The sequence below is a fragment of the Balaenoptera musculus genome, chromosome 6 (assembly GCF_009873245.2).
Source record: "Balaenoptera musculus isolate JJ_BM4_2016_0621 chromosome 6, mBalMus1.pri.v3, whole genome shotgun sequence".
NCBI classification, from domain to species: Eukaryota; Metazoa; Chordata; class Mammalia; order Artiodactyla; family Balaenopteridae; genus Balaenoptera; species Balaenoptera musculus.
Window position 1 is genome coordinate 89,130,310 of NC_045790.1, and position 27,913 is coordinate 89,158,222.

The 27,913-nt window shown below is 36.5% G+C and overlaps 1 protein-coding gene and 1 non-coding gene across 8 annotated transcripts in view; both read left to right on the top strand.

Annotated features, from left to right (window-relative positions):
* Nucleotides 1-27,913, top strand: part of FKTN (fukutin) — an 85,151-nt gene that overhangs the window by 46,303 nt on the left and 10,935 nt on the right. For 4 of the 7 annotated variants that reach the window (XM_036855807.1, XM_036855813.1, XM_036855808.1 and 1 more), the window contains 4 exons: nucleotides 457-586; nucleotides 2,534-2,667; nucleotides 5,037-5,164; nucleotides 19,780-25,315. In XM_036855807.1, coding sequence (XP_036711702.1) covers nucleotides 457-586; nucleotides 2,534-2,667; nucleotides 5,037-5,164; nucleotides 19,780-19,993 — 606 coding nt within the window. In that variant the 3' untranslated portion in view covers nucleotides 19,994-25,315. Of the gene's footprint in view, nucleotides 1-456; nucleotides 587-2,533; nucleotides 2,668-5,036; nucleotides 5,165-19,779; nucleotides 25,316-27,913 lie in introns of those variants that run through there. The other 3 variants (XM_036855811.1, XM_036855810.1, XM_036855809.1) reach the window with 2 other exon arrangements.
* Nucleotides 4,181-4,287, top strand: LOC118897608. The gene has a single exon (XR_005020495.1). It is a non-coding gene; the product is annotated as a U6 spliceosomal RNA (small nuclear RNA).

Here is a 27,913-nt window from a genome sequence, read left to right on the forward strand (position 1 = left end):
TGAAGTGAGTTTAGACTTGAACACAATCTGATTCAAAAATCCCACATTCTTTGTACTATACTGTTATGTCCTAAAGACCATTTGCACCAGTGAATGATGAAAACGTCACTGAAGGCATTGTGCTTCAGATATGCCTGTAGCTCTCTTAATTAACCTTCTTTTCCCCTAACTACCCAATCTGCTAAATTGTGATGTAGAGGAGGGAGTTGATAAAGGTATAAATCTCATCCTTTGAGAATCCTGGTTATGGTCCTTCCCCTTTAACTTGTCTCTCCTAGAATCCACTCTTATAGTCTTATTTTAATGTGTGACTAACAAGGAATTCTGAAAACTTGATTTTTATAATAAAAAAATATGTAACATGGGGTTAATTTTCAAGTTTAGTTTGGATGTCACAGAAATATTTCTGGCAACTTAGAAATGGCTATAATAGCTGACTATTTATTATATCTGTAGCAATACCTTGATGATAACACTGTGGAAGCTATGGCCTTTCGGAAGAATGCAAAGGAATTGTTGCAACTAGCAGCCAAAACGTTAAAGAAATTGGGAGTACGGTTCTGGCTGAGCAGTGGAACTTGTCTAGGTAAAATTCTTGTTGCTTTACATTTGTCTTTTTGACGTTTCATCCTCTTTGGCTCTAAGGATGGCTGCTTGAGATGACAAAACATCAGTGATATTCGAAGCGTCATATTTATAGAAAGAATAAACATAGTGCATGGAGCAAGGATTTATTGATTTTTTTAAAGAAATAACTTCAGAAGCATAAAACAGAATTAGGAAGGCCATGTCGTGTGTCCCAAAATTATAAGTAATTTGTATAAAATTTATATCAGAACATGTAGACTACATGTGAGTCTCAGGTAATCTTTAGATTAGCATTTTATTATTTCTATCCCAAAGGTTGTTATTACCTTAGAAAAAAAAACTGTACTCTATTTCTTTACTTACACACAATACAAATAACTTGCGTTGCACCAAAAGTTTCTGAGAGGAAAGGGAATGTCATAAGGTCTTCCACAAATCTTTTCCAGATCATGATTGCACATCACTGTCTCACTGTCTTACCACATTCTGTTCATTCTGAGATGGGGAAATGTAGAATCCAAGAAACATTTCTGGATCTCTTTCCATTGTGCATTAGCTCAAACTCCTTTGGATTTTAGAATTATTTAGAATTTAACATTTTTTTGTTTTTATTCCCTCTTGTTTATAACTGTAGTTGATTCTATCTATATTTGTTCTTTTTAAATTATAACTGTATTTGTACAAAAATTAATCTTTCTCTTGCTTTTATAGGGTTACCATATAATTTATTGTCCAATTCAAGAGACTTTTTGAGAGTGAAAGGAGTGCCATTAGTAATTATGTTGGTACAACAGGTGTAAACAGGGATGTATGGTTATCCTGTCAATTAGGCTTTGAGGAAAATTTCCATGGTTCTTCCTGTCAAGGAGCTTCCAGCTAGAGTAACCCCCACCCCCCCCCCAACAAAGAGTACATCTCATTTATGTGATACATGCTTTAAGGTTTAACTTTCTGGAGTAAGATTGTTTTATAGACTGTCATCAAAAATATTTCGTAATCATTTATCATATCTTTTGAGTTCTTAGCCCCATGGTTTTCTTAATTTAAGGGCATTTATAAAATGAGGGAGTTGGATTAGATGATACGTAAGGAGCCTTCCATTTTTAGTAGTTCATGATTCTTTGTTAGATGTGGATTGTAGATTTTTCTTAAACTAGAGGTGAGATCCCATGCTAGGCTTCTAAAGATCTATGTTAAAATGAAATTAAAGTTTAGAATTCCAAACAGTATTTCCCAAAGATAATCGTAGACATTTATTTACTTTTTGAATACTTTGAATGGAAGGATTAGAAGGATAATAAGAGAAACTCAGAGCCCTTAGCAATATTAAGGTATAAATTTTGCCTTTTTAGAATATTATTATAGCACCCAATTTAGAAGTAGATACATAGTAAATATGTAGAAATATCTTTTGACAGTATGCTGAAAATTGAGGCTGGTACTGCTCTTCTTTTTTATATGACCCATCAGACATGAGCTGTTCAGAGCTGTTAAGTTCTACAAATTACTGCTCAGGAAAGGGATATTGCTTAAGCAAAAAAATTATATTTTTTAGCATATCTTAAAAGCAACCTTCATCATAAGAGATTTATGATTAAACATTTTAAAAAGTAACTTAATGTTTTAAATGGATGGCCCAGTTAACATTATTAAAGCTAATAGTTTATTCAGAAATTACAGGACATCATGAAAGTTTTTGAGGCTGCTGAGTGCTCCAACCAGTAAAAATGAAGGAAGGAAGGAATAAAAGAAATGTTCTTCAACAAGTGGCTCCTATAATCATAGATATTAAGTTGGGATCTAATTTTTTTTAATTTTGGTAAAGCACACTAAGTCTAATCCTGTGAAATAAAATACACTGTTGCAAAGACTATCCATTATAATAATGACTAATTTTTTCCAAACTTAAGTTTTTAAAAAAGTTTTCTCATTCCTTTTTTTTTAGGATGGTATCGGCAGTGTGGCATTATTCCTTATAGTAAAGATGTTGACCTAGGAATTTTTATACAAGATTACAAATCTGATATTATTTCAGCATTTCAAGATGCAGGACTCCCACTCAAACACAAATTTGGGAAGGTCAGTAATAAAAATATGATTTACTTCATTAGTAACATGTCTCAAAAGTAAAGTTTATATTAAGCAGCTCAGAGATATTTAAAAGCACTGTACGTAGCATTTTATCACTCATTATCAGCCAGGATGAGTTCAGCAGAAGATTATTACCACTTGTGACTTCTGCACTATTTAAGGAAAACTAGAAAATCTGGCTTTCTATTGACCATGAGAAGGCAAAAAGGAGCTTGGACTCTTGCAGAAGAATTTATTGCCATTATATTAGGCAACAATATAACATAATTAATTAATATAATATATGATTAATATAATAAGTAAGAGTCTCATATACCCTACCTGAAGTTATGTTGTTTCTCTTGAGTCATTTAATTTTATGTTCACGTAGGCATCATATTATTATCAACTTGAAACATTCCATTGATTGCTAAGAATTAGAAATACAGGGACTTCCCTGGTGGTCTGGTGGCTAAGACTTTGCCTTCTAATGCAGGCGGTGTGGGTTCGATCCCTGGTTGGGGAGCTAAGATCCCACATGCCTCTCAGCCAAAAAAAACCAAAACAGAAGCAATGTTGTAACAAATTCAATAAAGACTTTAAAAAATGGTCCACGTAAAAAAAAAAAAAAGCTTAAAAAAAAAAGCAATATGGAATCATTTCAAACAATACTTGGGTTTCTTGTTTATTTCACATGTCCTAGGCCATAGCAGTCTTCTCACAGGTCAACTAGGAATAGGTCATTGTGGCTTAGATGAAATCTCCTTTTAGACAATTTGATTCCTATGCCCTAAGCCTATGATCCTGGCAATGACCTTACTCTTAATTTGGTTGTTCCCAGGGAGGTGTTGTCCTGGAAAGCAAGTAGAAGTATGTTTAGTTCCTGGAAAATTACTTCTCTCATCATAATCATTCTAGTTTATTTAAAAATTTAATAAAATATCTTCCTGAGGTGAAAGGCAAAGCAATAGAACTCTAGTCATTCAGCAATTATTTCCTTAACACTCAGTCTCTGCCTGGCACTGAGCTCTGCACCCAGGACACAAAGATGAATAAGGTACAATCCATCCTTATCCTTGAGGAGTTCACTGTTTAATTGGCAGAAAACAAATTCATAAACAATTAAGTGATTAGTGCTGCCACAGACAGATGCACCAAGTCCAATGGGAACATAATTATTTGTAGGATAAGTTTCTTAGGGAAATGCTCTCAGAATTCTTTGTACTTTTTAACTTCTTTTTTCTTTTTTTCATGTATATAATGTAATGATATATGGGTTTCTATGCCACATTTACATAAGTACTCATTTATGGATTGTGATGAGAGACTTACTTCCTGATAGTTTTACTTGGTTATTAAAGGGAATAATTATTCTTTGATTACTTTCCTTCTTTAGTCAGAGAGGGGCTCAGGAACAGGATGTTTTGCAGAGTGACCATTTAACTACTATAAGTCATTTACTCTGAGTTGTCATCAGTTGTAAGAAGCAACATTATTTTATGTGCATTTAAGAAAGAAATCAGTGCTCGCTTTGGCAGCACATATACTAAAATTGGAATGATACAGAGAAGATTAGCATGGCCCCTGTGCAAGGATGACACGCAAATTCGTGAAGCGTTCCATATTTTTGCAACCTAAGTGTCCATTGACAGATGAATGGATAAAGAAGATGTGACACATATATACAATGGAATATTACTCAGCCATAAAAAGAAATGAAATTGAGTTATTTGTAGTGAGGTGGATGGAGTTAGAGTCTGTCATACAGAGTGAAGTAAGTCAGAAAGAGAAAAATACTGTATGCTAACACATATATATGGAATCTTAAAAAAAAAAAATGGTTCTGAAGAACATAGGGGCAGGACAGGAATAAAGATGCAGAACTAGAGAATGGACTTGAGGACACGGGGAGGGGGAAGGGTAAGCTGGGAAGAAGTGCGAGAGTAGCATGGACATATATACACTACCAAATGTAAAACCGATAGCTAGTGGGAAGCAGCCGCATAGCACAGGGAGATCAGCTCAGTGCTTTGTGTCCACCTAGAGGGGTAGGATAGGGAGGGTGAGAGGGAGACGCAAGAATGAGGGGATGTGGGGATATATGTATACGTATAGCTGATTCACTTTGTTATATAGCAGAAACTAACACAACAATGTAAAGCAATTATACTCCAATAAAGATGTTAAAAAAAAAAAAAGAAATCAAACGATGGTGTGCTACTGATGCATCCCAATTTCAGAAGTGCTCCAACTTGAAAAACAGTATCTTGAAACCTATACTCTCTCTATATATAAAACATAAGAATCTTTTGTTTTTTTAATTTTAAAAAATGTACTTCCTTTGTTTCAGTCTGTGAAGATTTTCATCTTCTCCCTAGGTAGAAGACAGCTTGGAACTATCTTTCCAGGGAAAAGATGATGTAAAACTTGACATTTTTTTCTTCTATGAAGAGACTGACCATATGTGGAATGGAGGCACTCAGGCCAAAACAGGAAAAAAATTTAAGTATGAATCAGATAAGTACTTACAAAAGGGGCTATAGTAATAACTGCAGAAGGTAGAAATAAGGAAGTAACTGGAAATGGGGGGAAAAAAAGACTGTCAAGTCTCACTGTTAGCTGATACTTTCTCAGCTTTCCCAGAGAGCCCAGTTATGCTTGAGAAGTGAGGACTACCTATAAGGACAGTCCCTGAGGAGGAAGTGCCCCTGGGTTTGTCAGTCCATAGAGTCATTGTGATTGGAAGCCCTTGAGTCATCAGAAAGGGAAAGCCAAAATAAGGAACAGAAAAATCAGGCCCAGAGCCTGAGCCAAAAAACTGATCGGCTGTTAGAGCTATAGGAGCTTGATAATTTGATGAGAATGGGTAAGGGTCAGTAAGAAGGAGATTGTTAAGGTCAAGTGAAGTTTAAGTGAGGAGATTTGGTTTGGCTGGAGCTGAGGTCATGAATGCTGGGCAACCTCTGGAATGTGCCTTCAACACAGACTGAGGGCTAATCCTTAAAGGATACTGATCGGGCTTAACAGCTACCATATTTTGTCAAATGTAAGGTGATATGCATTGTAAGATGTACCATTATTTTATGTGCTACCAAGAAAGGAAAGACACTGCCAATTATAATCTTAAGACACATGATTCAGATAGAAAATTGCAGGGGGAGAGTCTCTCAATTCTGAATTAATTGATGGACTGCAATATGTTAGATTGGCATTTTGAACATTTTTTCTTTTAATACTGCCATAGTCAAACTCCTTGATGACGAAAGACAAAAATGACGTTAGAGTAACTGAGTGCCCTTTATGATGCAGTTGGCCTGTTCACGGTTCTGAGAGAGAGAGAACAAATGCGAAAGAGAACCCAGAGAGCAAGGGCTCTGGAATGAGGCAGACCCGGGAAGCCTCAGCTTCACCCTAATTACGGCCTTTAGCTTTTCTGAACATTAATCTCCTCATCCATTAAATTTGAGTAGTACTACTGTGTACCAGGCACTACTATGAACATTTTTCATGTATTAACACATCTAATCCTCATAACAACCACAGATAGTCTATGAGGCACTGAGAATTTAAGTCATTTGTTCAACATCACAGTGAATAAGTCAGACAGCAGCCTGTCTCTAGAGTTCATACTTTTAATCACTGCCCCCTACTGCCTCTCCAATACACCTGACAGTATGAGGCACTTAGCGGAATGCTTAGCACTTATTAAGTTATCAGTAAGTGGTGGTTACCATTGTTATTATTATTTAATGTTATTAATATTATGATTGTTAATGTGATTGCTGTTGTTGTTGTCATTCTTATGGTTGTTATATGACCAGTAGCATAAATTTCCCTCACCAACTAGCTGAGATTGGGGCTCCTATCATTGAATAAATTTGAGCCATTGGGCGCATTGGGGAATGTTCTACATAGCATAGAAGAAGAATTCCAAACTTGGACTGGTTTCTCCTGGGTACTTAGACATACCCTACTGGGATCACTGAATCTGTTTGAAGGCAGGGAGTCTCCGTGTAAGGTTAAACTTGTTCTGGAGGTTTGAGAGTAATCCAAACCTTTTTCTCAAAGTCATAAAGTATCCCAATTGACCCTGATCCTGGAGCATATTCCCAAAACTCATTTATTATAAAAAATTATTTTGCTTTATGACAACAAACACCTTCATGCTGAGTAAGCTCAGATTATAAGACAGAAATTAGTAAGTTAATGAATTTGTAATTGACACTCTCAACTATAGCTAGGTGAATAGGGAGCTAAGTGTTTTTGACATTTAGCTATAGTTTGTTTATTCAAATATGATAATGATGCCAAATTTAACACATAATTTAGAGGCTTTTTTTAAAACTGGGAGATAGTGTAGCATAGAAATTAAAGGCATGGAGCCAGTCTGCTTGCTTTTGAATCCCAGCTCTCCATTTTACCAGCTATATTATCTGTACCTAAGTTTCCTCAAATGTAAAATGGGAATAATAATAGAAATTCCTACATAGGATGGTTTTAAGAACTAAGTGAGTTAATACACAAAAAGGGTGTTGAAGAGAATTAAGCATGTCCTGAGTGCTAAGTAATTATTAGCTGCTATTATTAATACTCTCTGTAGCAGTAGTATTTCTCTTCTTAGTCTTATAAGAAATTTACAGATCAGAAACCTATATAATTATCTCAGTATTAAACTGCCACACCTATTCTTAGAGAACTCATATGAGAATGTCACCTTTGTTCTAAGAAAAGTAATTTCTGAAGCTTGTATTATAATCCTGTTAGTCTTAATTTTTCTTCTAAGGCTTTCTTAGAAGGATTTCTTTCTTCTCACTGACATGATCCCATGTCAGACCTCAAAAGAACTATGCACTTCTAACCACTACATATCTGGCTAGAAAAGTCTTCTTTCATTCTGCTTTAACTGCTCTTTATGGTAGCAGTGTTTGGGAAGTGGAAAGTGTTCTGATTATTTAACGAGAGAAATGAGCAGTGATAGAACTGCCTGGACAGATGGTGTGAGTCTCAGATTTTCTATCATGTTACCGTAACCTTAAAAGGCAGAGAAGAGAAAAGGGGATGGTTGTGTGGAGTAGTTTCTTTGGAAGATTCCCCCAGCCATATGCCATTTTCATACTCTTCAGTACTATTTACTTTAAGGAACTGTAGAATTTTCACCACTATTGTTCCTAGAGGGAAAAATCTTTAAAGCTAGTCTAAGGGTCTTTTTATCTTTATAATATTCTACTTTTTATTCATGTGTAGTTTATTCTGAGAAAAAGCTTAATAATAGTATAGGATGCTTACCATTTTTTAAAAAGGTGAAGAGGAATGAGGAAGGAAGAAAAAAGTTTCCCCTTTCAAAACTTTATTCTGCATGCCTTCAGAATGATGTTTTTGGTCATAAGATTTAATAATAATTACAATATTGATAGCAATGATAAAGCTATAGCTACCAGGTGTCAGCTAGATATCAGGCACTATGATAGGTAATTTATTATTTAATCTCAGATCATCCTCACATTATCCCTGTGGGTTAGGTGTTGTCACTCCCAGTTAGTTACGAGGAAACTAAAGCCCAGAGAAGAGAAGTAATTTGTCCAAAGTTCTCTGGCCATTAATGGTAGGGCCAGGATTTAACTTCAGACCTGTTGGATTCTTAAGCCTAAATGCTTCTGTCTAAGAGTTAATAGGTTAAATGAGTTAATATATGTAGTAATGCATTTAGAACACTACCTGCCACATAGTACTGTGTAAGTATTAGCTACGGCTGCAACTATCATTACCATATTATTATTCTATTACTATTACTACTCATGTGTTGCACTGGTACAAAACATTGGACTTTCAACACAGTGGTAACTTGGATTAGTTACTCTTTGGGCAAGCATTTTCTTCCCAGGTCTCATATTTCTTCCATCTCCAGTTCTTACTCTAAACCCATACTTTCACCTAAAATCTAAATTCCATTCTTAAATATTGTCTGGATTTTTAATATTTATTTTTCTTCTCCAAGTTCCAATCGCCAAGAATAAAAAGTGATGAATATATTAACTATGCCTCCAGATGTGAAATTGTCATTCCAGAACTTCATAGTTCTTACAGATGCTGCCCAGATTCCTTTGGGTTATTTCTTTCCTTCACATCTGAATCAACTGATGTAAGTAGAGGCCAGAAGTTTAAGAGGCAATAATAATGGTAATAATAAAAATTAACTTTTATTGAATATTTACTATGTGCTTGGCACTATGCCAAGCTTTTATATGCATCATCTCATTTAACCCTCACCACAAGTTTATAAGGGAGATTTACTGTCACCTCATGATATGGATGAGGAAATTAAGGCAGAGCTAAGCCTCAGACCTAGGGCCATATCACTTCAGAGCTCGTATTCTTACCCATACACAATGTTAGTGTCACCACAATCTCTATCATATTGTTAATACTCCCTCCATGAAAGTAGACCTTCTATTTATCGACATTGTCAGAATATTACAGCTACCTCTGTATCCTCTGATAGGAAATCTGCTACCCCTAGGGCTAGCTGTGGGTTACTTAGGCCTTCTGATATATGCAGCTTCTGCTTAGTGTATAGATCTTCAAAAAATTTGGATTTGTCCTCTGTGAGACTAGACTCATCCAAGTGTGACTCCTATATAATTTAACATTTCATTTCTGCAAAATTTATTTACTAACTGCTGTGTGCTAAGGATTCTGATGTGAATATAACTTAGTTTCTGCTCTCAAGGATCTCATAATCTAGACCATGAAACAAATATTAAAGTACTCTGTCAGCAGGATGTGATTTAAATAGGTGTCATGTATAGTTGAGATACAAATCAACTATCTAGAAGCAGCGACAAGGAAGTGTGGCATAAAAAATAGAGAAGTTTGTTAGGGAGACTTAGGAGGAATATGGAGAAAGGTCTAATAATAGGTTTATATAACTATTATTCTATTTAGATTATTCCCATTTTTTTATTATTAAAAAATTCTGTGAACATCTTTATATATAAAGTGAAAGCTTTATTAGGGGTTGTTTCTTTGAATAGAGTCCCAGAACTGGAATTATTGTTATTGTTTGATTGTATTATTTGAGAAAAAGAGGAGTAATTGGTCAATGTTCTGATAACAGTAAAAGTACAAGATTTTACTGCTCAGTGTCCTGTATTTCCTTTGACTCCTTAAGGCTCTTTGCAGCTGTACAGGCCTCCTCAGTCATCTTTGTCAGCTTGCTTTATTTTACCTGCCTTTTTTCCCCCTATTTTTTAAAAATAAATTTCTAGTTTTGTGATAATTTTAGATTCACAGAAGATAATACAGATGAGTTTCTGGATACAGTCACCCAGTTTCCCCTAATGTTAACATATTGTTACCATGGTACATTTGTCAAAACCAAGAAACCAGCCTCGGTGCATTACAGTTAACTAAACTCTAAATATTATCTGTACTTCACCAGTTTTTCTAATGTCCTTTCTCTGCTCTAGGATCTAATCCTAGATACCACAGTGTATTTAGACCCCAGCCTTTTGAAACTTGATTTTAGTCCGCGATTTTAAGTATGTCACTAGTAGTGCCAGGTTATTAGACGTCATCCCATGTCCCAGTTCTGCCATTCAAGGGCATTGAGTTGCCTCCATTTTGAGGTTGCTCCTCAGTACCTCTAAGTGGAAATAATCTCCCCTTCCTCTGAATTCCCATAGATTTTTCTTTTCCCTTTACCTCTCATGCTGTATTTGGGTACTTCTGCTGATTTTTCTGTCCTTTCTGAGTTATATGTAGAATCAGTCCTGATAAATCTGTCAGGCTGAGTGAGACCTGAACCCTACTTGAAACTAAAACCAGGTCCACTTAAGCACAGTTTACAGTGTTTCATTAAGATGAAAGGGTGACACCAGACTGATGACTTGATACAACGTAGCACCTTTGGAGAATCAAAACCATAAAGTTAAGTCACCGCAGTTGTTTTCAGTCACTGCTTCAAAAGAAGTTAAAGACTGGTGTCGGTTGTTGAATCCCCACTCATAGACTCTCTCAGCTCCATAGATTGATACTATGCGTCCATACTTCTACCTCTCAAAAAACACATTTGTCTTTTAATTACTTACAGCTGTGAAGCTAAAAGGCAAATTTGAATAATTTCTTTAAATGAGTGCATTTAAAACATTAGCTTTTCTAAAAATGGTGTCATATTTCCTACTCTGTTTATACCTTCATATTTTACGACATTTAGATTATGTCTTAGGTCTCCTTAGTAACACCTCCAAACCATGGAGGGAAGAACATTGAATGCATGTTATATGGTAATTATATTCTTATACAATATATAGAAGTGGCAGTTCTTTATATAGTGAGCTTTATTTGTTTTTTTAAGAGAACATTACCTCAGAATGAATAAATAGCGGGCCTTTCACTTATATGAAGTAAATTTGGTTTTTTAAGGCTGCGATATGTTTTGTTGTTTGAATATAATTCTGTAGGAGATTCTATATGGTAGTATTCTGAGAGAAATAAAAGCAAATTTTCACTAAATGACTTCTACACAAATGTTCACAGCAGTTTTATTCATGGTAGCCAAAAAATGGAAACAACCCAAATGCCCATCTTTTGGTGACCAAATAAACAAATTATGGTATGTTCAAACAGTGGAATTCTACTCAGCAACAGAGAGGAACCAACTACTAATATATGCAATAACGTGGAAGAATCTCCAAAAGTCATGTTACGTGAAAGAATTCAAATAGGAAGAGTAGGCACTATGTAACTGCATTTATTTGTAATTGTAAAGCAGGCAAAACCAATCAAGAATGTGAAAAGGTCATTGATCACCAGGGGCCAGGGTGGACTGACTGCATGCCTGCCAAAAAGCACAGGGAGCTTTGGGAAGCAGGGTGGTAGAAATGTTCTGTATCTTGATTTTAGTACCCAGGTATATGCACCTGTCAAAACTTAAAATGGGTGCATTTCATTATGTGTAAATAGCAGCTTGAAAAATTGATTTAAGAGTTTGAAAGAGAAAAAAATTCTGTGACTTAGAAAATTGATACTAAGAGAAAAGAGCCCAAGATCACAAGTAGAAACAGAAGGATATCTGGGACCAGAAGCCATGAATTTGGTCAAGGCAGACCTAATTGCAGTGATAAACTTGGAACCGTTTGCATCTGCTTGGACAAATTAGATAATCTGAGATCAAAATAAACGAAGCTTTTTGTATTTAGTATGAAATTTGAAATCGTAATTTAATCTCCTTTTTTCATTATCTATTATATCCAAAAAGGAATCCTATAAAAATTGTCTGAGACAAAGCAAGCACAGCTGGAGTCTAATTACTTGTTGATGAGCTATAGATATGGTTTTTGGAAGTTATGCAGTAGAAATAAAAACGCCTCGAGGTTTTTCCCTCTGGCCTTAAAGAACAGTCTTGTGCATGCTTTAAATGAATAGTTTTTGATATGGTCATTAAGTATGTGCATTCAGGTGTTAAATGATAACTATCCATACAAGCTTTAATTTGTCTACTCATTGGTGATATAAATTTCTTCTACTTCACTAGTTCTGTCCTATGGAGATTGCATAGGAGAGTTTGTCAGTAAGATAGATGGAATCACTCAACTTACAGTGGAAGTCAGAAGAAAACCAAGGTTCAATGGGTAGAATTTTATCTTATAAAACATGTATATGCTATATGTATATTGATTATATGTTAGAAGTTTGGGACAGGATTGGCGTATGGGATCTACAAAGACCTCAGAGAGACTATATTCCAGTCCAGTCTCTGAAAAGTATGTTAGCCATTCCTCTATTACCCCTTTTGCTTCTGTATAATCTGTGGTAGGATTGTGAGAGGTTTAGTGGAAGAGATAGTTAAAAAAATACTAGTAAGCATGCTGTAACTTTGGTTTTCAAGAGTTGGTTTTTAGGGAAGATCCAGTGGTTAGGACTCCACGCTTCCACTGCAGGGGGCCCAGGTTCAATCTCTGGTCCGGCAACTAAGACCCTGCAAGCCACATGGCGTGGAAAAAAAAAAAAAAAAAAATCAAAAACAAAAGAAAACAAAGAGTTGATTTCTTAGAAATGCTTAGAAAACTATGGGCAAAATTGATGCTGATGACATATAATTAATGTGGCACAATAATTCCTCACCTTGCCATATTCCCTTTGCTCCAAACACAAATCACTGATGAATATGTCTAAAAGACATAGCTGAGCTAAAAGAGAATGAAGTAAATGATGAAGAAGGAGTATATAAAGAGAATTTCCAAATTAAAGACAGGCAGGCAGGATAAATAATAAATCTACATCTAGATACTTCTTAAGGAAACAGTAATACCAAAACCAAAAAAATTTTATAGGCTACCAGAGAAAATAGATTGCTCATAAAGGAATAGCAAATACACCTCGGCTACAATAGAGGACAGAAGATAATGGAGTAACATCTTCCAAAAGCTGAGGAGAAATAACTGTCAACTAAGAATGTTACGTACACTTAAAACTAATACTCAAGAGGGAGGTCAAGATAAAGGCATTTGCATATGTACAAAGACTAAGAAAATTTATGTCTCACAGATCCACACTTAAAACTGTATTAAAGAACACAGAAGGAAGATATGATATATGTGAAAAAATGGTGGACACACAAATGGATAAAATATGTCAGTAAATTTGTTAGCCATTACCTGTGTAAAGAAAAAAAAGACGTGTCAAAAATAAGTTAAGGGGCTTCCCTGGTGGCGCAGTGGTTGAGAATCTGCCTGCCAATGCAGGGGACACGGGTTCGAGCCCTGGTCTGGGAAGATCCCACATGCCACGGAGCAACTGGGCCCGTGAGCCACAATTACTGAGCCTGCGCGTCTGGAGCCTGTGCTCCGCAACAAGAGAGGCCGCGATAGTGAGAAGCCCGCGCACCGCGATGAAGAGTGGCCCCCGCTTGCCACAACTAGAGAAAGCCCTCACACAGAAACGAAGACCCAACACAGCCATAAATAAATAAATAAATAATTAAAATAGCTTTACCTTAAAAAAAAAAAAAAAGTTAAGGAGGAGGCGATTTGTTAAGTGTTCAAGGAATAAAGTATACTAAGTCCCATGTTTAGGAAGAGGATAGAGATTCTGTATACATTTAGTCTTTATTAGAAAATGTTGTAGTGAAATATGTTTGCTGAAAAATAAACAGTAAATATTACAAACAGTAATTACTACTGGATAGAAATATTATTTAAAACTTCTAAACAAGCAGAACAAAAGATAATTTATAAACCTTTATCATTCTAAATGAAAGTAGGAAAGGTAGGGCAAAGAAAAAGTATGGTAAACTGAAAACATGTAAAAATAATCATAAAACTAGTCAGCATTGTTATAGCACTTACTATGTGTGTTAGATACTATTCTGAGCACTTTACATTTATAATATTTTTCATTCTATGCTAACATCTCTCTGAGGTACTGCTAATATGCTCATTTTATAAATGAGGTTAAGGCGCAAAAACATTGACCAAGGTCACACACGAGAGTAATTGGTGAAGCCAGGATTTGAGCGAGACAGTCTGGCTCTAGAGTTCAAAATATGTCCAAATACATAATTTATTACAATAAATATTCACAGATTAAGCTAACCTACAAAAAGAGAAACAGTATCAAATGAGATAGAAAACAACATTTAACTATAAAATACTTGGAAGAGGCACACCTGAAGCAAAATCACATGGGAAGGTTGAAAATTAGAGGAATGGAAAAAATATACCCCAATATTATTAGCCAAAGAAAATTCTACTGTCATTTTACTATCAGACAAAATAGAATTTTATTGGGTTGCGGTGGGGGAGAATGTTAAAGGATTAAAAGACCCACTACATAATTTTACAAAGGAACAGTTCACCAAGAAGAAATAATATTCATGACCTTTATGACTCTAACAATATAGTCTTGAAATATATAAATCGAAAACTGATGAAATTCTGATGAATATTTGACATGTCCACAATTTTGGTGGGGTATTTTGGTATACTTTTATTTTAAAAACTGCTGGGTCAAGCAAAGAAGAAACTAGTAACAATATTGGAGATATGGACAAAATCAACAGGCTTGATCTATTTGACGTATATGTATATATAAATCTTCATCCAGCAAATGGTGCATGTACTTTCTTATCCACTATAAATGGAGCATTTACAAAAGTTGATCATGTACTACAACATGAAGGCAATCTCAATACATTTGAAAGCATTAATAAAATTCTTGTGAGGTGTGTGTGTATGAGTGTAATTCTCCACATTAACAGATTAAAGGGAAAAAAGAACTATGGTTATTTCAGTAGATGGCATTGTATGACCGCAATGGAATTGAATTAGAAATCAACAATTAAAAGACATCTTTAAAAAGTGTGGAAACTTTAAAATGCCCTCTTTAATAACTAATGAATTAAAAAGGAGATCATAGTGGAAATTACAGAAGTTTTAGGATTCAAATAGGGTGCAGTTAAGAGGATAGAGGTAAACTTGTAGCCTTAAAAACAATAAGTATTTCAATAGCTGATGTGAGGTACCCCGTATGGGGGCCTCGTAACCCAATTCAGACTCACCCCCACCCCCCACCCCATCCTCTAAAAAGTAGGGCGGAGGGAAGCTCATCGGTGGGGCACAAGCTGAGTGCATTTAGTCACTCCATCCCATGTCCCTTGGGAAGGTCTGAGACTAGGAGAAAAAAAAAAGTGTGAAAGAATAGGTTTGAAAAAATTAAGCTACCAACTGAAGAGATTAAAAGAACAGCACAGTCAGTCTAAGGAAAGTGAAGGAAGGAAACCAAGAGAAGAAATTAATGAAATAAAAAACAAACAGTATCATGGGAATTCCCTGGCAGTCCAGTGGTTAGGACTCTGTGCTTTTGCTGCCGAGGGCCTGGGTTCGATCCCGAGTGGGGGAACTTAGATCCTGCAAGACATGTGGCTCTGCCAAAAAAAGAAAAAAAAGAAAGAAAAACTCTCAAAGATGAACAAATCCAAATGCTAGTTCTTAAGATAACAAATTATAAAAGTAGTAAACTAAGTAGACATCTAGCAAGATTGATCCAAAACAACTGTGTTACACTGACTCAAAAGAAAATGCTATGGACAACTAAGACAGCAGTCTAAAATGCAGTATCAGATAAAATGTGAAAATGACAAAATTTTAACTCAAGAAGTTCTAAATAACTTATACTCATTAAAGAAATTGAATTACTAATCAAAAATCCTCCTTTCCCCTTTTTTTCCCTACCAAAAGACCTAGAAAGTTTACAGGAAAGTTTTACCATGCCTTCACAGGATAGATTATTCCCTATATTATATAGCTTATTTTGGGGAAAAAAAAAAAAAAGAAAACTGCTTTAAGCAATTCATTTTATGACTGATAGCAAAACTGGACTCGGACAGTACCAAAAAAAAAAATTTTAAGGGAAATTACTGTCTTAGTGGACACAGATGAAAATATCATGAATGAAACACAAATGAATAGAATTTTGTAGTGTGTGTGTATTAGTGTAATTCTCAACACTTAAAAGATTAAAGGGAGAAAAAAGTACATGATTGTTTCAATAGATGACATTAAAAGCATTTGATACATTTCATAATTAACAACAACAACAAAAGGCCTTTTAGTAAACTTGGAGTAAAGGGGATCTGAAATTTCTTTAACCTAGTAAAGGGAATATACCAAAAACCTAGAGTGAGCAATCGTATTTAATGGTAAAACTTTAGAAGCCTTTCTGTTAAAATCAGAAAAAAACATAAGAATGCATGCTGTCCCTGCTTTAATTAAGCAGTATGCTGGAGGGCTATTGCACTGGAATAACACAAGAAAAAGAAATTAAGAGTTAGAAGAAGAGACAAAATTGGTAATGAGAATAAACTATTGTGTTGTTTTGCAGGAAATTCTTGTTTAAAAAAGCTCTGCTGTTCCAACTCTAGAGTTTAATGCAAACTTATGTTTAAAAAGGTCAGATTCAGTTGTCATTGATGATGTCTCTCTCACTTAGCCTAGCTAACTAATTAACAGTAAAAACAGTGTTTTTCATTTAGCAATTATGTTTTTAGGTGGTACAGTTAAACTGATGAAATTACTTTATCCAACCACCAAAAAGTAGTTTTACAGATTTTAAGGATGTCTGTGAGGGAAAAAATGGTCTTCTCCAACTAACTCTTAATTCTAACTACTGCTTTTTGTAAAAATAAAAAGAAGTAAAAGTGGTATGAACTAGAAAATGAATGGAAGGATTTTGTGTGTGTGTGATAAGATCCCTTGAATTTATATTCTGATTTGGGGTTGTTTAGTCTGAATTTAAATCTGTTCACATTTTGGATCCTATCTCAGAGCTTTAAAGTACAAACTGCTTAGGAGAACTTAATATGGGCATTAAAACCTAAGGGAACATTGACTCTAACTATAATCTTAGTCATTATTTACTGGTAACCTGGACAGGGTACATGGCATGTGCTGTTCTGAGTCACTCACCCCCCCTTTTCCTCTCCACAATCCCATTTTACAATCAGTTTTCACATTTTATTGTTTATCTTCCCTCTTCTCCTAGGAAGCTGGAATTTTCTTTTTGCTGAAAGGCTTGAAAATTATTTGGTGAAAAGAAAACACAAGATGGTTTAGGGATGTTTTCATTTAGGGCAAAAATTAACATTTGAGTTAAATTGTCTTTGAGTAATTTTAAGATTGCTTATATATTTTAAATGTTTTGTTTTTGTTGATAAACCTTTCATTGTTCAATGAAAACTTTGAACATTTCATTTTATAAAAGCTTTTATAAAATTTGTAGTATTCTCATCCATTGTATCATCCTGGACTTATGGTCTTTCTTTCTTTCATCTCTTTGATGAGACTGTAGAGGATTATATTTAAGAGGGAAGTTTCCTGGCCTTTGTTACTAGATAGACCATGATTTCTGCCTCATTTCAGCTTCAGTGTGTCAACTTGATAGGATGGGACAGGTGGACATTCTGCTGACCAGCATCTTGACTGGGGAGGGTGTAGGCTGATGATGGATGGATATGTCTCATGACAAAATAAGCAAGTCCATGAATATGAGCGTGCGGAGTAAAATTGGGACCAGCAGATGGTGGAGCTGTGCTGTATCCTATTTCTTCCTCAGCTTTGAGATTTGCTGTGGCCTTCTTTTCACAGAAGCCAGCTGGTATTGTCTATTAACTGCCAGCACCTATTGGTCTGTGTAGAAGGGACTTGTTGCTTTCTTTAGAAATGTTCAGCCTCTCATTTTCATCTGTGGCTTTATGTTCATCTGGTGGTAAAATAATATTCAAAAGCAAAATATCTGAGAACTGACCTTTCCTTGGAGAACATCCCAGTTAGATCCCATTTCTATAATCTGATTACACTTTGACACCTGTTTTTTTTCTCTGTTCCTTGTTTCTTTAATCCTCTGATATTTTAAATTTCTTTAATCTCTGCTATTGCCACTTTAAATCTCATTACTGAAGGTTCTTGCCATGTTGTGAAGAGAAGGAACATTTCTCAGAAAGCAACAACACAGAATATAGCACTAAAATATAAACTTAAATCTAACGAACCTGCTAGTTTTAACTTTCCTTTGTAATATATAGAATTTCATTTACTGATCCAAAGTACCTTTAAGAAACATGGGTTTTTTAGTATAATTTCTGAAACTTACTAATTGAAATAATTCTGCTGTAAGTTGAGTTAAATTCATTATAACTAATGGGCTAGCTTAGAGATATTCTTTTACATTTGAGATGAAAAAAAGAAAGGCCAAAAAAAAAAAAAAAGGTGGGTTCACGTGAGGGATGGAAGCAAGGGAGAAGCCTGGGACAGCATCTTGGAGTTGTGCTTGCTCTGTTTCCCCAGAAAATCCGTGCTGTGAAGGAAAAGAAGATTCACCTTACACATGTGATGCTTATTTTGGTTTTCTTTAGTTAGGTTCTTTTAGTAGCAGTTTGGATTTGATGGAGATTTAATGATGTGTAACCTATTAAAAATAAGCAAGAAAGAAGTAAGTTTGAGGCTGAGAACAGAAATTAAAAAGGGGAGGTGATAAAATAAAAGGCAGAGCAGGAAGAAGGTGGTTTGTATAACTGTTTCCTTTAAGAGAACTATTGTTGAAGTACAGTACATCCAAGCATTAGATCTCTATTCCTGCATCTGAGGAGGGGGTGGGTGTGAAGCTTTGCTCAAAAAGCCAACATATAGTGGGTCTTACCACGTTCACGTATTGTGGTATGAAATTCTCACTACTGTGCGAGTTAGGAAAGGAGTTTGAGAAATATCCTGTCTGATCCTGGGAATTTCTCCTTCAGCTATTTAAGGTCATCAAAAGCCATCTGGGACCACAGTGAAACCCAGGAAACAGGAAATAACATGTCCTCTCACAAACACACAAGCATTTATGATGCTATTGTTGGAGAATGTCATATATTGCCAGGATTGATTCAGGTTCTCTGGCTAACTAGGAGGGTTTTATTTCCTCTCTCACTGCTATATGTGCCTCCCTCCATGTATTACGAATTCCAAGTATTAGAAATGTAGTCAAAAAGAATATTTGTATATTTATTGGTATTTAAGGAATAGCCACAGCCAAATCCAAGCACTTCCCCAGGGTTTTCTGACCTCTATCATTTTCCTCCATCTTTTGGCAACTTTTTGCTTTGACTTCATTCTCAGACCGGCTCTCCCTGCTAACAGCAAAGATGGCCACTAGCAGTGCTCAGTTTCCATCCTACAGCTTAGAAACCTCAGCAAAAGAACACTACTTCCCCTGATAGTTCCAAAAGAAATTCTAAGGCTGATCTTCATTTGCCTAATTTGTGTAAATTTCCATCCCTGACCCAATCACTATAATTTTCTGGTTAGGCCTGAGTCTTTTTTACCCATCTCTGGGGCCTAGGGGTGGGGTCAGCCCCTCCTGAACCATATGGACTGGGAATAGGGGAGATAAATTGGGGTGCTATTGCTATTAGAAGAAGAGATACTGGACAGTCAGAAACAGCAAAATGTCCCCTGTGTCTATCCCCAAAGCTATTTAGTGGAAGAGGACTGTCCTTTAGCCAAGAGTACACTAGTTGTGGGTTCTTTAGCTAAAACTTCTGCTGTTGGAGCCTAACGCCTCTCCACATTGCCTGTTTTGCCACAGATACCTGTTTCCCAAGTTTACACTGTGCTGGACCGAGTTTGTAGACATGAAGGTTCGCGTGCCCTGTGAAACCATCGAGTACATCGAAGCCAACTATGGTAAGACCTGGAAGGTTCCTGTGAGGACATGGGACTGGAAGCGCTCTCCCCACAATGTGCAGCCCAATGGAGTCTGGCCCGTTTCTGAGTGGGATGAGGTTATCCAGTTGTACTGACACAGTAGGTTGAAATGGTAGAATTCCCCTCCTGCACAAAAGGGAGATGACTGTTTAAAAAGATACGTGTCTATTTGTCAAACATAAGTAGGAGCCAAAGAAAAATGACAAGTTTGAAGATACAGAGAGAGTCCTAACTCCTGAGCCAACTGATTTAATTCTCTCATTTTACATTTATTAAAGTCTCCATGTACCAGGTACAATGCTAGGTTACAGTGGAGAAGCAGAGATGAGTGAGACAGATGCCTGCCTCTTTTCCCCCTCCCTTTGGTAAGCACCCCAATTTTCCTTTGAGGGAAACACCCTCACCCTTTGAAGAGCTTATATAGAATACGATATGTTCTGTAAGTGCTTTCAAAATGTTAAATAATTAACATTTTGGACGATGGGCTTACCAGGTGCAGCTAAGGAAGGATATACTAGTAAAAAAGAATAACCCGTGTAAGCTTGTATGTTAGGGCTACTTTTAAGGTGTGGAGGCTGAGTTAATATTCAAGTGATCAGACTTCAGGTGACATCAAGAAAAGATGCTAGCAGATTCCTGTTACAAGCAACCTGATGTGGAATTGACTTAGAGCACAGAGCATTATATAAGAGAATGACAGCTTATTTCTAGCCTTGTCAAAGATACATAAATTTCCATACACCTTCTATTTTCATATTTGAAGTGAAAAGAAAGCTTATGCTTGTGTGATGCTTAAATTTCCAGCCATTGTGAGAATATTTTCACTGACCTGATGGTACTTGTTTGACAAATCATTCAAGTGAGACCATGCTACCAGGCATGATATCGAAAGGGTGGTGATTTCATAAAACATATTTTCCTTATTTCATTCTCAGTCAATAGGTAAAGTATGAGCAATTCATGGTCATTTAATATTTTCTGAATTTATAATCCTTGTACTCCAATTTTAATGTTAACCCTAAAATATTAATAGAAATACCTCTACTTTTTCTAAATGTACTCCTCAGTGTATTCATTCATCAATCACAGTTCCATATCTTTCACTTATAGCCTATAAACCAATTTCCATGGTATGTAAACCTGCCTGTTCACTCTCCTCTTCCAGCACTACATCAGGACTCCGAAATACAGATAAGTGGCAAACCTGAGAGCTGTTCTCCACCCCAGATCATAGTATTTGTAAAGTTTGTATTGGTTCCTAGTTGTCCTATCTATTGAATATCAATGGGGCAAGAACTCAGACATCCCTACTTTGTCAAGTACCACCTACTCTGAAACCCTCCAGTTTCCTTTTTCCCCTCAAGATATGTCCCTCAGTGGACTGGGATGGCTGTGTCTCCCCATCACGAGTCACTTTAATTATGTATTGTAAGTGACAGGTAAAGGGATATTAGGCACAGAGCATTGCTATCTTTTTCTTTGTCCAGGATAGGAAGCTAAGTGTTACATTTTATCTAGGTTGCTTAGGACTACTTTCTGGACCAGATTGGCAGATTTTCGCGAAAACTAGAGAATAATAGGAATGTCAGAAATGGAAACCAGAAGGTCTGAGAGAACGGGCTGATAGTTTCCCTAAAACAAAGTTGGGGAAACCTACAACCTACAACCACCCCACTCCAAATTTTAAAAACAACAAAAACTTTTTTTTTATAAGTGGTAACCAATGACCTTCCTCTCTTAGGATGAGCTTTCAGTGCATAGTCACTGGGTCTTCTTATAAAAACCTAACATAATTTAGGTTTTCAGGTAACCTTTATAGATTACCAGTAAACTTGTCCCCAGATGACAGGCCATTGTAATCAGCTTTCTTTTTGCTAGAAAATCAGCCCATGGAAATCATACCCAAATTCTAAATAGCTGAACCTAATTTTTTTTTTATGGTTGAAAAAATGTAACAGGTAATAATAGTGTTCCCAGGCAAAATCCACCCTGTTTATTGAGGACCATTTGGTCGTACTTAGTGTCTAAAAGTGCATACACTACACATTTCTGCCCATTTCAAATTGGGACTCCCACTGTTTGCCAGGGGGTGTCTTACCCACCCCCTGTTTAGGTTATTTCTTTTTATCTGTCCCCGGAGTCCAAGGTCTTGAAGCATTCAAACATCTAAGCTGTCTTGGCCGCATGGACAGAGGTTCCATATACATCCCTCTATAGACCACTGGCTGCTAGAATACCTTTTTTGACTGCCTTCTGGTTTCACAGAGTTCAGATCTCGGGTCCTTCCCTAACTTGGGAGAATGAAAGCCCTTCCCAAACTCTGAAAGCCAGGCTTGCTCTGTTACAGATTCAGCTACACTTCATCCTATACTTCTTAACTGTTGCACTCTGCTGAGTGTCCAGAGACCTTGGCTCTACCATTAACACCTCATCAGATCACTTTTCTTTCCTCACCTGAGTGTTCCAATAATAATTCTCCTAATCTGTCCACTTCCAGGTACAGTTTGCCTGGCTTACCAGGAGAAAACCTCTTATATTAACTTGTTTAGCACCCATGGATGTCCCCAGAGAGGTCCTAAGAGTCAAGATTGACAACCTCTCACTTGACAACCAGGTGACCACTCAGTCCTTCTCTAAGCAGGGAGCACTTGTCCTTCTCTCCTCTGCTGCAGCTGCTGACATCTGGATCCTGGAATAAAACCTCAGTTCTCCAAACTGAGCATCCCTGAGAAGCTGGGCAGTGGGGCAAACCCTGAAATATGACCACTAGATGGCAGAATGTGTGCCACCATTCCCCCCCAAACAAGTTAACACTCAAGTGAAAATCATCTTGCTCTTGAGTCTTAAGAGCCAGAGGGGCCCTCACTGCAACACTCAATCTAACCCTTTTATTGTATAGCTAAATAAATAAGCACAGAAAGGAGTGACTTGAGCAAGAAAGAGTTGAGGCTCTAAGGGTGCCATGACTCCCAGCACATGCCTGTTTCATTGATCACAGCACAACATCTTTAGCCCTGCTTGACATGCTTGACAGAGAAGTTTTCAGGATGTTTTTGCCATCACCCACTTAATATCTTTCTGCTCCAATTTAGAGTGTGAGGTGACAGAGGAGGAGCGTTTTGTCCAAAATGCTTACACTGTCTTCATACCTTTATCTAAAACATGCCTTATCTCCAAAAGGTGAAATAGTTCATATTTGGAGGCATCAGCCTTTGGTCATTATATTTTTCATATCCAGGAGTACCTGATTCCCTTAGGCTCAAGATGTGTCCCATTTCTGCCTACCTCTCTACTTCCCCAGGAAACCATTAGCACCAATCTACTAAGTGCCCATTTCTGAAGATTCCCTCCTCTTCCTCTTTATTGATACTCTCTTATGGAGGATCCAAGAAATTGAGAATAGATTATGCTCATTTCTTTTTTTTTTTTTTGTGACCCTAAACCATTGTGTCTAGCCTTACAGGCTACAAAGCTTCAAATGGCACATAGGACAGCAAGGTGTTACACGGGAAAGCAGGGGTAGATTGGGGACCAGAGCTGCATCTGGGAAACACACTTGGAATGAATTCCCACACTCCAATAAACCCTCACCCAATGTCACAAGCCTAAGGCTGCAAATGTTTCTAAGTCTCCACCTAGTTTCACCTTCTGAAAAATGAACAGTTCTCTCATTCTTAGTATTATAAATCCCCAGGGGAAACTTCCCCTCAAAACCCGGTCAGAGAGAGTGCCACATTCCCACCTTCTAACACATAGCCATCATTTGTAACAACTTTAAAGCATGGGAAAAACTCTAGTTCTTGACCATTCAAAAGGATTTCTCTGAAGAAATGCCCCAGCAGCTACTTCTCTTTCCTCCTCCTCTTCCTCTGTCACTAAGACCCGGGCTAAGTCACCTCTAACATGTCACTTAGGGAAAGTGCCATGTTAGCATAAAAGGGCACAAAGTTTTGAATTAGGCCTGAGTTTGAATCCCAGCTTCATTGTGTGGGATTTATGGTGGGGACCTCTTAGCCTCAATTTCCACATGAGTGAATTGGCAAAATGAAGAATACTTCTAAGGGTTTTTAGTTAGGATTAAGTGAAATATAAAGTGCTTCGTATCAGGCCTAGAATTAGGTAATACTCAAGAAATGTTCCATTTCTTGTTTCCAAATCCTTTTTCTAATTATTCTTCAAATGGGATTAAAGAAACTGTGGTAGGACACAAACCTTACTCAGAAGGTTGCATGACTGAATTTGCTTAGGCAAAAAAAATCGTTTCATTATAACAAGGCATTAAAGGACAAATTGTATTGTTGATGAATTCAGAGACATGACCAAGTTACCTCCTTCTCTAAATAGAACAAATATTTTCATTTTATTGGTGAAGCTGTTGTCCTCTAGGGTCTCCTTGTGCTATCCCCATATGCTACCTAGTTCCCGGGTCCCAAGCAGTTCACTCTCTGCACCTCCCTAGATTTGGTGCCTGGTCTGCCCTGGACTTCTGTTTCAGTATTCTAGCTTTTCATGGAGGTGAACCCTCACCTTCTTGTTAGTAAATCTCTGCCAACCAAAATCAGATATAAGCCATGATTTGGAGAGGGAAAGAATTTGGAATACTTTGTTTCACTTAATTATCTGTGCTGATGAATGCTTATGTCAGTATTAATAAAGGGGAATTGAAAATACTCTTTTCTACCTTCTTCCCCCAAATTTGTGTTTCTGTCTCAGCTAGGCAAGAATCAACAGGGTATGTGATACTATTTTAAGCTGCTCCACATCAGACTGAAATCCTAATTATAGTTTATAAGTCAAATAGACCAATTCAATAGTGATGCTTTTTGTACGGTACCTGTGCTAAAGTAGACAAGTATACAGTTTTCTATGAGAAATCTGTTTCTATATTCTCAGAACTTATATCTTAGAATGCCTTCCTTGCCATCCCCCAACCCAACCAATGCAGAGATTATGTCGGAACCCATGAGCCACCCAAGCTGCTGTGTTCTTATGCACAGCTCTCACCGTGGGGTTGAAAGGCAGTATGAGGAGAATTAGAAGTGCTGTATTTTGTTCTATAAAACAATAAACTACTGTCTCATGTACCATTAAGAAAATTACAAGAGTATGCAGACTTATGATGACTCATTCAGAGCATGGGGAATAGTTCATGTGTTTGTTAAATGAAAATCATATGTAGCTATTTATGTATCCCACATCATAACCAGAAAAACGTGTTTGTGAATTTTCTAAACAAAGTGATATTTTAAACATGAGTAAATTTCAGTGTATGCTTACCAGTTTACTATTTGACTTTATCTTCAGGTACAGATAGTTTGTGGTACTACTGAAAATACCTTTAATATTATTATTTTGATCAGAATTTGTAATATATAATCCAGTTTGGGACGATGAATAAAATTTTTCTAATCACTTGAGATATTTTGTGTTTATTTTTGAAGCTTGCAGTAGAAATAATAGCCACTAACATTCATAAGCAATCTAGTAAAATAGTAATCTTGCCACCAGTACAGTACTTCTAAATTAAGGTGAGATATGTTGTATGGGTGGACCCTAATCCAATATGATTGGTATCCTTATAAGAAGAGTTTAAGATACAGACAAGCACAGAGGGACGATCAGGTGAAGATGTAGGGAGAAGATGGCCATCTACAAGCCAAGGAAAGAGGCCCTCAGAAGAAACCAATCCTGCCAACACCTTGATCTTGGACTTCTAGCCTCCAGAACTGTGAGAAAAGAAATTTGTTTTAAGCCATCTGGTCTGTCATACTTTGTTAGGTAGCCCTAGCAAACTAATGCAGTAATCAAGGCAGAATGGTATTGGTAGAGGCATAGACACACAGATCAATGGAACAGAAAAAAAGAACTTAGAAATTGGCATACAAATATGCTCAACTGATTTTTGACAAAAGTGCAAAAGCAATTCAATGGAGGAAGGATAGCCTTTTGAACAATTGGTACGAGAGCAATTGGACAGCCATAGGCAAAAAAAAAACCCCAAAAAACCCCTCATACTTTATATAAAAATGAACTCAAAATGTATCATGTGCTTAAATGTAAAATATAAAACTATGAAACTCTAAGGGGAAAGAAAGGAGAAATTTTTCATGATCTAGGGCTAGACAAAGAGTTCTTTCTTAGACTTCACACCAAAAGCACAATCAATAAAAGGAGAAATTGCTAAATTGTACTTCATCAAAATTGAAAACTGCTGCTTTGCAAAAGCTTACAAGAAGAGGGTGAAAAGTCAAGCTACAGACTAGTAGGAAATATTTGCAAACTACATATCTGAAAGAAGACTAGTATCTAGAATGTATTAAAGAAACTGAACACTCAACAGTTTTTAAAAAATCCGATTAGAAAATGAGCAAGAGATATGAACAGACATTTCACTGGAGAGGCTATACAGATGGCAAATAAGCACATTAAAAAGATGTTCAGCATCGTTAGCCAAATAGCCAAAAGCAATAGCCAAAGCAATCCTGAGAAAGAAGAAAAAAACTGGAAGCATCACACTTCCTGATTTCAAGCTGTATTATTACCATATACAATGCTGTAGTAATCAAAACAGTATGGTACTGGCATTTAAAAAGACACATAGACCAATGGCATAGAATTGAGAGCCCAGAAATAAACTCATGCATATACAATCAACTAATATTTGACAAGGGAGCCAAGAATACTCAATAGAGAAAATATAGTCTCTTCAATAAGTGGGGCTGGGAAAATTTGGATAATCACGTGCAAAAGAATGAAACTAGATCCCTATATCACACCAGTCAAAATTAACTCAACATGGATTGAAAACCTAGATATGAGACCTGAAACCATGATCTCCTAGGAGAACACATAGGGAAAAAGTTCCTTGACATTGGTCTTGTCAGTGATATGACACCAAAAGCATAGTCAACAAAAACAAAAATAAACAAGTGGGACTACATCAAACCAAAAAGCTTCTAAGCAGAAAACAACAAAATGAAAGGCAGCCTATGAGTTGGAAATAAATATTTGCAAATCATATGTATAATAAGGGGTTAATATCCAAAATATATAAGGAACTCATACAACTCAATAGCAAAAACACATCCAATTCTTAAAGTGGGCAAAGGAACTGAAACTTTTTTCTAAAGAAGAAATTCTAATGGCTAACAGATACATGAAAAATTGCTCAACATCACTAATCATCAGGAAAATGGAGATCAAAACCACTGTGAGATATCTATCACCTTACACCCATTAGAATGGCTATTATCAAAGAAGACAAGCGCTAACAAGGGCATGTGAGGATGTGGAGAAAGGAAAACCTTGTATACTGTTGGTGGGACTGTAAACTGGTGCAGCCACTCTGGAAAACAGTAAGGAGTTTCCTCAAAAAATTAAAAATAGAACGATACGATCCAGCAATTCCACTTCTGGGTATATATTCGAAGGAAACGATATTACTATCCTGAAGGAATATCTGCACCCCCTGTTCACTGCAGCTTTATTTACAATAGCCAAGGTATGGAAATAACCTAAGTGTCTATCAACAGATGAATGGATAAGAAGATGTGGTATATATATAGAATGGAATATTATTCAGCCACAAGAAAGAGGAAGTCCTGCCATTTGTGACAACACAGGTGGACCTTGAGGGCATTATGTTAAGGAAAAGAAAGTCAGATAGAAAAAGACATGCTGTATGATTGCGTATGTAGAATCTAATAAACAAACTCAGAGAACAGATTGGTGGTTGCCAGAAGCAGGGAGTAGGGGCTGGGGTAATTAGTTGAAGGTGGTCAAAAGATACAAACCGCCAGATATAAGTAAGTTCTGGGGATGTAATGTACAGCATGATAACTGTATTTAGCAATACTATATTGTATGTTTGAAAGCTGCTAAAAGAGTAGATCTTAAAAGTTCTCATCACAAGAAAACAAAAATTTCTAACTGTGAGGTAATGGATGTTGACTTATGGTGGTAATCATTTCACAATATGTACATATATCAAATCATTGTTGTACACCTTAAACTTA